This window comes from Pediculus humanus, genomic scaffold (assembly GCF_000006295.1).
Source record: "Pediculus humanus corporis 1103172108306 genomic scaffold, whole genome shotgun sequence".
In the NCBI taxonomy this organism is placed as follows: Eukaryota; Metazoa; Arthropoda; class Insecta; order Psocodea; family Pediculidae; genus Pediculus; species Pediculus humanus.
Window position 1 is genome coordinate 60,435 of NW_002987875.1, and position 9,195 is coordinate 69,629.

At 25.5% G+C, this 9,195-nt stretch overlaps 2 protein-coding genes across 2 annotated transcripts; one reads left to right on the top strand and one right to left on the bottom strand.

Annotated features, from left to right (window-relative positions):
- Nucleotides 1-647: 647 nt before the first annotated feature.
- Nucleotides 648-2,967, bottom strand: Phum_PHUM575270 (Spermidine synthase, putative; the record flags this gene model as incomplete). Its single annotated transcript, XM_002432138.1, has 5 exons — nucleotides 648-806; nucleotides 895-1,124; nucleotides 1,313-1,443; nucleotides 2,280-2,516; nucleotides 2,837-2,967. The coding sequence occupies 5 exons, from the start codon at nucleotides 2,965-2,967 to the stop codon at nucleotides 648-650; spliced, it is 888 nt and encodes a 295-aa protein (XP_002432183.1).
- A 373-nt stretch (nucleotides 2,968-3,340) lies between these two features.
- Phum_PHUM575280 (dishevelled, putative) lies at nucleotides 3,341-6,850 on the top strand (the record flags this gene model as incomplete). Its single annotated transcript, XM_002432139.1, has 12 exons — nucleotides 3,341-3,501; nucleotides 4,123-4,192; nucleotides 4,313-4,497; nucleotides 4,583-4,749; nucleotides 4,841-5,090; nucleotides 5,170-5,298; nucleotides 5,386-5,606; nucleotides 5,696-5,830; nucleotides 5,907-5,962; nucleotides 6,104-6,356; nucleotides 6,455-6,583; nucleotides 6,672-6,850. 12 exons carry the CDS (start codon nucleotides 3,341-3,343, stop codon nucleotides 6,848-6,850), a joined length of 1,935 nt encoding a protein of 644 aa, XP_002432184.1.
- Nucleotides 6,851-9,195: the final 2,345 nt, after the last annotated feature.

Genomic DNA, 9,195 nt, shown 5'->3' on the forward strand with positions numbered 1-9,195 from the left:
TTTTAATAAACCTCTTATTTTTCAAATAAATAAATCACAATTGCAATAAATAAATAAATAAATAAAAATAAATTTAAAAACATTTAATTATAATTTATTAAAGATTTATTTAATGATTGATTTTAAACACCAATAAAAATTTCTGACTTTCATATCAAATGTTTTCTTCCCCCCTTTTCAAATTTTTCAAAATTTTATTTATTTTGATGAATAACTATTAACATTTATTAAAATTTATTTATTTATTTATATTCAATTTATATTTCCTACATTTTCAATTAACTTTTATAAAAAAATCAAAAATCGTTTTTTAAAATTAATTCACACATCAAATTCTCTTATTCCAATAAAAGTAATGGATTTTATAAAAAAAAAAATAAATAAATAAAACAAATTTTATTAAAAATAATTTATTTGTACTTATAATATATGACATTATTTAAATTTAAAACAAAACATAAGATAATAAAATATAATATATATAATTCTCTATTTAAAATAATAAAATAAATAAATATATATATATATAAATTTTTATGTTTTAAAAATTTCATATTTCCTGTAAACCATAATAACATAATGTCGATTATTATTATTATTTATTTTAATAAATTTTTAATTCGTTTTATATATTAAAATGTCGAATTTTAATTTTTTTTACTGTGTCTGACATTTTTCAATGCCAAATCTGCAAATCTAGGAAGTGTGAATGCAGAACGATGAACATCCGTCGTGTAATATTTCAATTCCATTTTATTTAAATCATTTTCCGTTAATTTATGTAAGGGTTCTTTAAAATTTGTTTCCTAAAATAAATTTCAAATAATTAAACATAAGAAATTTTTTTTTTTTTTTTTTTGTTAAAAAAGTTCAATTTTTAACTCGACTACTCACTAAATTTAAACTTCCCAATGCAAAACCGATTTGTCCATCTGGATATGTCGGCACGTGACAAATTCCATAATCAACAACAGGAAATGTTTTACCCACGTGTTGTAGTGTACTTTTTACAATATCTAAATTCGACCAAACTGTACCACCTTGTGAACACATTATTCCATTCGGTTTAAGTGCACTTTTTATAAGAGAAAAATAAGTTTCTTCAAATAAAGATACGGCAGGGCCTAAAACAAAAAAAATTGAAACAATGAATCCTTGCACAAAAACAACAATAATGATAACATAAATAATTCTTTTTAACTTTAACGATAACAATGATAAATTAAGTTAAAGTTAAATCTCCATCTTCTTCTTTAAAATTATTATTATTATTATTATTATTAATAATTGAAATAAATTAACACACACTGACCGACCGGATCAGATGAATCAGTTATAATAACATCAAATTCATTTTTATGCTTTTTCATAAATTCAAAACCATCATCGATGTGAAGTTTTAATTTTTCATTATCGAAACCTTTTGCCATAAATGGTAAATACCTGAAACAGAAAATTTTTTACAAATTTATTAAGAAGGTACACACACACACACACACATATATATACACACATGTAAACCATTTTTATAGTGTTTTTTTTTTAAGTTTTCCTCACACAAAGCGTTAAACAAAAAATATCGAATAAAATAAGATAAATCAAAATTCTACTACTCTTAATTATAAAAATCAATTTAATTAACTTACACCATTGAGATTCCCATTCAAATTTGATTCAGTTTCTGGAAAAGAACTTTTAATGTTAAACTTTTTTTTTTTTAATAAAAAAAATTTTTTAAAACTAATTTTAAATATGAAGTAAATGATGTTTAAAGAATTAACTGACATAATCGATAATACTTTTTTAATATTCGAATGTAAAAGTGTTTGGAAGTTATATTTACATAAAATGTATGACATGACTTTCGTTCAAGATCATGTTTGTACAACATGTCTAAGTGTAAAACAAATTAAATTAAAATTTTATCGATTTTATTGATTTTATTGATCTTATCTGTACAATTATGTATACTAAAAATCCATATAAGGTTAATAATAATAATCAAATCGAATTGCATAATAATCTAAGGTAGAAAAATAAGAAGGAGCTCTCGACTTGAAATTAATCGATTGCACTCGATATGTAAATGAATATAATTTCTTAGAAAAATTTTAGGTTTAGATAAGATAATTTAGAGGACAATGAGAGGATAAAAAAATTGTTTTAAAGAATTTTTAAGTAGATAAGAGTATTTTAATCATTGCTACTGTTTTTTTTTTAAACATAACATAATAAATACATGAATATGAAGAGAATAAAAAAAAAAAAAGGTGACTTACTTTTTTGATACTTCGACAACTTTGCCATCGATTTCAACTTGTGTTATATTTTCAACTAATTTGTGTTTGGCAACTTCTCTTGCTACTCCTCCATCACCTCCTCCGACAATTAAAACACTTTTTGGACATGGATGAGAGTTGAGTGGTAAAAATGAAATCATTTCTTGATAAGAAAATTCATCATTTTCAGTACACTGAATGATTCCATCAAGAACTAATGTTTTACCTTTACTTTTCCTTAATTAAAAAAAAAATTATTTCATTCATCATTTTATAAATGAACAATGATTTGAAATAAAAAATGACAAAATTTTTTTTTATCAAATAATAATATAAACTTTAATTTGTCAATTCGACAAATCTTAAAAAAAAAAAAAAAAATAAACTTAGGGAAGCATTTTTTGTTACAGTTATCTTATTTTTTTTAATAGATAACTTCCCATTAGAAAAATAAGTAATATTTAAAAAGAGAAGGAAAAAAAATACCGTTAATCACTTTGATTAACCAGTGGGGAATTTAAAATACTTTTAAAAAAAATTTAAATTTTTCGACTTACGTGTCCAAAACTAAAACATGTTGAAATTTAGATTTTTCTTGATGTAATATTTTATTTACTTCCAACGATAAACTGACTCCCGGCCAAAGATCGTTTTTTTCCGAAAACCAACCACTCGACATTAAATTCATAATTATATTCTTATATTAAATGAAAATTTTAAAATAATGGGAAAAAAAATGATTTTTACAAATTACACGAAAGGAAACTGAATTATTCTCTTGTAAATATTTTTATTTATTACTCTGTAGTACAACTCCAGCGGTTAAAGAAAGTCCCGCTTTTAACTAACAGATTGAACAACTCACTTTTTCAAACTTATAAATCCGATAGTTCTAACGTTTTTAATAGTTGAATCGTGAGAGCGCTGCAGTCGAACAAACAATTTGACAACCCTGTATCCTAATTGTTAAAAGTTACAAATGGCTGCCACGGAATAATTTACCATACAACACATAACAGTTTAAAAAAAAATAATAAGGGAAATAATTTTAATTAATAATTATGGAAGAAACTAAAATAATATATCATATTGATGAGGAAGAAACTCCGTATTTAGTTAAATTATCAATAGCACCGGATAAAGTTACATTAAGTGATTTTAAAAATGTTTTGAATAGACCTAATTATAAGTTTTTCTTTAAATCCATGGACGATGACTTTGGGTTTGTATTGTTTGCTACACTCATAAGAAAAGTATAAAAATTAATGTTTACTTATAAATTAAAATTTGGCATTTTTATGTCGGCCATTTTGATTCATTGTCCCACGAATTCAATTTTAATTTTTTTTTTTATTTACTAATAGTAATATATTTTTAATTACCCTCCATATTGATAACTTTTGAAAAACTTAAATTATTTTATTTCCACGCTAGTTTTGAATTTTCTTTTTTTTTTTTTTTTTTTTTGACGTTAAGACTAACCGTCGATTGGGAGTATCCAAATATATTATTCGTTTAAAAACCTTTAATGTTTTTATTATTATTATTATTTTTTAATAAAATGTATTAATAAATAAATTTTTATTACAATTTCCTTATTTTCTTATTTTAAACCCCCTCAAAAATGGTTTAATAAAATTGATAAATGTTAAATTTTATTTTATATTATTGTTTTGTCATCTTTAAAATAGGCCCTTTAAATTCTTTGAGTTTGTTATTTTTGTTTTTGATTCTTATAAACAAAATATATTTGAAAATAATAATGCATATATATTAATCATAATTATTAAGTATTTTTGAAATCAAATTTATAAAAAAGTTTTCTATAATTTTTTTTTTTTAGGGTGGTAAAAGAAGAAATTGTCGATGAAAATGCTCATCTTCCTTGTTTTAATGGAAGAGTTGTTAGTTGGGTAAGTGTTACTTATTTTAATATTATTATTATTATTATTATCTTTAGGAATTAGACTTTAATAATAATGCTATCATATCAAATCGTACAAAATGTCTATATGATTAATGCCCATTTGCAGTTGGTTTCTGCTGAGGGTAGTAATATCTCAGATGGAGGAACATCACAGTGTACAGATACAGGAGATTTAAACAAACAAAATAGTAGGGATAATGGACTGATAACTGAGACTGAAAGTATTATAAGCTCAAGGCATGATGGTCCCCAACATAAACATAATGACAAATACAATAAATATAATTGTAAGTCATAATTACATAATTTAATTAGAAATAATTTTTTTTTTTTTTTTTTTAAACAATTAACGATAATTTTTATAATAAGGTTTAAGGATTAATGGTCATTCGAAGCACAGGAGTGATAGAGGGCATGGTTATGAAACGGCATCTGTTATTAGTTCTGAATTAGAAACGACTTCGTTTTTAGAAAGCGATGATGATTGTTCTAGTAGAATAACAACGACTACTGGTAGAGCAACAAATTTAACAGGGACAATAGGTAATCGAAAACCCCATCAGCATTTAAAAATTTTTTGAATGGTTTAAAACTAATAAAATTAAATTATTTAAAATTTGTTTTGTTGTCGTAGATACGACGGGATCACGGTTGCACTTGAGCCAACGAAGAAGAACGCAGAGACGAAAGAGGCAAACCAAACATCATATTCCATCAATGTCGCGAACCTCTAGTTTTTCTTCCATAACGGATTCAACAATGTCCCTTAATATAATGACAGTTACGCTCAATATGGACACAGTCAATTTCTTAGGAATATCCATTGTCGGCCAAAGTAATAAGGGTGGTGACGGAGGAATTTACGTCGGTAGCATAATGAAAGGGTAATTAAATAATCATCCCTCGGATTAAATATCCCATATATATGTATACGTCATTAACGTAAATGCAATTTATTCACAGGGGTGCGGTAGCATTAGACGGTAGGATAGAACCAGGAGACATGATACTACAAGTGAATGATATTAATTTTGAAAATATGACCAACGATGAAGCAGTGAGAGTTTTAAGAGAAGTCGTTCAGAAGCCAGGGTCCGTTTTTAATTTTTTTTTTTTACTTTTGACCTTGATTGGTTCGCAATGACGTTTGCCGAATAACCGAATATCATGATGTTACAGACCGATCAAATTAGTCGTAGCAAAATGTTGGGATCCAAATCCAAAAGGTTACTTTACGATACCTAGAACGGAACCTGTACGACCGATTGATCCGGGGGCTTGGGTAGCGCACACAGCAGCTACATTATCTAGCGGTCGACCAAATTATCCGAGGCCTCCAAGTGTTTCAACTGTCACATCGAATAGTTCGAGCCTTGCCAGTTCTTTACCCGAAACCGAACGTTAGTTTTTTTTTTTTTACATACTTTTCCCTTTTTAAATAATTATCAATAAAGTTTATTGAATGTGTTGATTTAAAATAACATTTTAGGAGGTCCCGACGATGTACATTTGACAATAAATTCGGATATGAGTGTCATAGTTAAAACAATGGCTCGAGTCGATTCTGGTCTAGAAGTTAGAGATCGTATGTGGCTTAAAATAACAATTCCGAATGCATTTATTGGTAAAAATTTTTTTATAATTAAAACTAATTAATTATTGCACGGTTGGGATAAATTTAAACAAGGGATGAATTTTAGGAGCTGACGTAGTAGATGGTTATTACACACGTCGAGATCACGACGACGAGAAGCTCGTAAATATGCAGCTAATTTACTAAAGCGGGTACATAAGGCACACGGTCAATAAGATAACGTTTTCGGAACAGTGCTATTACGTTTTCGGTGATCTTTTATCTCATGGTGAGTATACCTTTTTTTTTAAATAATTCTCAAAGTCATGGCGAATAGATGAATCAATTTTTATCTGCTCAATTTCAGCCATGTCCAACATGCAAATCAGAGACGATTGCGCTAGTCTAGGGCGAGACACCGTAGGTCCACTACCTCCCCCGGCTAGATATTTATTACCGAGTTCCGACATGCCTGGTCACATGCCCTACGCCGGCACGTACATGGGCGCCGGATACACCCCTATGCCTTTTAATTACACCAACGATCCAAGCATTTACAGAGAAGAAAGTCTTTCAGGTATTTACTCGGCATACTTCACCGAAAGGAATTTTATGGATTTTGTTTTATTATAAAATTCAAATTCGTTTTTTTTTTTTTTTTGTGGTAAATTACAGGTAGTTCAGGATCCGATAGGTTATCAAAAGATATTCCTCAATCGGGAGTGGTGGGAATAGATTTAATGAAATCCGGAGGTTCAACGGCGAGCGAAAGTGATTTGTGTCCTCCACCGGCTGCTCCCATGAGTAAGAAACTACTTTGTTAAAGAAAATTTTTTTTTTTTTTCTCTCTCAAAACATCGAAAAAACGTTTTTAAAAATTTAAATTTTTCAGTGATTCCTCCGGCCGCGACGTCGAGAGCTTCTAAATCTTCGGGTTCGGAACAGGGGAGTCGTTTGACGAATCACAAAGAGTATACAACAACAAAACACGCGGATGACGTTAGCGCAAGTAGGCAATCATTTAATGCAGCCATGGAAAATCCTTGCGAATTTTTTGTCGATGTCATGTAGCTTTTTTGTTTGTAGTAGTGGTAACAATGACAATAATAATAATAATAATAACACTATTATTATTATCCCTGTTTTGTTGTCATTGTTATGCGGGAAAGTGCGTAAAATGTTTTCGTCCAAGTCGAAAAGCAAGAAAGTTTTTTTTTTTTTTTTTTTTTTTCTCCCTCCCGTTGTAATGTGTCATTACAATCATCATTATTATTATTATTATTTTTTTTTTTATTGTGATATGAAAAAGTCGAAAAGTGCCAAAAAAAAAATGAGGGAAAATTTTGTAAATACGTTCCGTGTAACAATTCGTGCCGTTTAAAAGATAGTGAAGGAAGGTTAATCGGGGGCGGGGGGCGGGGGGCGATGAGGATGGGATGGGGATGGGGAGGGGAAATATATAAACTAATGTGCCATTTTATATAATTCACGTGTGCATAACATAAGTTACAATCGCAGAATCTAAATAGTTATATGTATTCGTATAAATAGTAAATATTAATAATACTTAATCATTGTTTAAATTTCTATTAAAGTTTAATGTATAAAGTTAAATTTTGTAATATTTATAAAAATATTAATAATAATAATAATAATAATAGTAAAATAATTAATAATAATAATAATAATAATAATAACAATAATCATAATAATAAATTAATAATTTTATTATCTCGTTATTATCTCGTTTTATTAAAATCGTTTTCTTTTTTTTTTAATAAAATAATATTTATTATTATTATTATTATTAATTGCTTTAGTACAGCTCATAAGTATTTATTTTAATAAAAATAAAACTCAGTTAAAAATCACAGAAAAAATAATAATTTTTTTTTCATTTCGTTGTTATTGTTATTATTATTATTATTTGAAAACGTGGGATGACGATGACGATGATGATGATGATGATGATGATGATTATATTTTTGTAACGATGATAATTGGTTATGATAATTTATAATCGCGCGTAGACAATTTTATATATATATATATTTTTTGGATGTATTATATTTATGTTGCAAATAGAATTTATGTATGTATTTATATATATATATATATATATATATGTATTTTTTTTTTTTTTTTTGTAAAACCATATATAGTTATTACACGAAATTTTTTATTTTTATTTCGCATTATTTTATTTTTTTTGCATGATTTTTATTTATTTAGTTTTTAAAATCGTTTAAATAATTAAAATAATTATTTAAACGGTGATGCACTTTAAAAAAATGAGAGAGAGAGAGAGAGGTAAGTTATTGTTGTATTTTTTTCTTATTATTATTATTTTAAATTTTTAAAATGAAATATTTAAATTTTATCATTATTATTATTAATATTATTTTTGTTATAGAAAATTCAACGAAAATGAATGGAAAAGTTATTGGAAAACAACAACAAAATAATCAAATAATAACAAATAACGATAATTGTAAGTAATTAATTAAAATTGATTTTTGTTGTTGTTGTTGTGAATTATTTAATTATTATTATTATTATTATTAATTTTAGATGAAGATGATCTTATGGAATATCATTTTGGACAAAAATAGCTAAGTCACGAAATAATAACGAAGCTTTAATTATGTAAAATTAATTACATAATGTGAGGAAAAACGTTAAAAACAATTTATTTATTTTATTTTAGTGAAAAAAAAAAAAAAAAAGAAATTTAGTGATTTTCTAAATACGAAAAATGGGCTGTTTGATTAATATTAATGATAATAGTAATGATAATAATAATTTGAAATTATATACATGAAAATGAAAATGAATAATAATAATAATAGTGATAATAAATAAATAAAAATTATTTATATATGTATAAAATAAAAAATTTGTAAAACAATAATAATAATAATAATAATTTTTTATATAATTTTTATACATAAATGTACTTACTTATTTATTTACTATCATAAATTCAATATCCATAATCCATAATCATTTATTTATTCATTTTCGATCCATATTTTTCCTTCCGAATCCATTTATCAAAATCGACGCCATTTTTTTTTTCACTCGGGTCACTCGATATAAAAATTTTAACGGTTTTTTTTTTTGAAAATTACATTTTATCGGCATAAAAACAGATTATAATTAAAAAAAAACTGATAAAATTATTTAAATACTAATAATAATTATTATTATTAATAAATTATTAATTTTTTATCACCGGCATTAATTAAAAAGAGTAAAAATAAGAAGAAAAAATCCGTTACGTAAATAATATTTAAATAAAAATACTTTAACGAATTCGAATCGTTCTTTAAATCTTTAAGTATTTTTTTAAACGTTTATCTTTTTTTTTTTTTTTTTTTTTTTTTTTTTTTTTTTAAAAAAAAAAAAGGAAAACG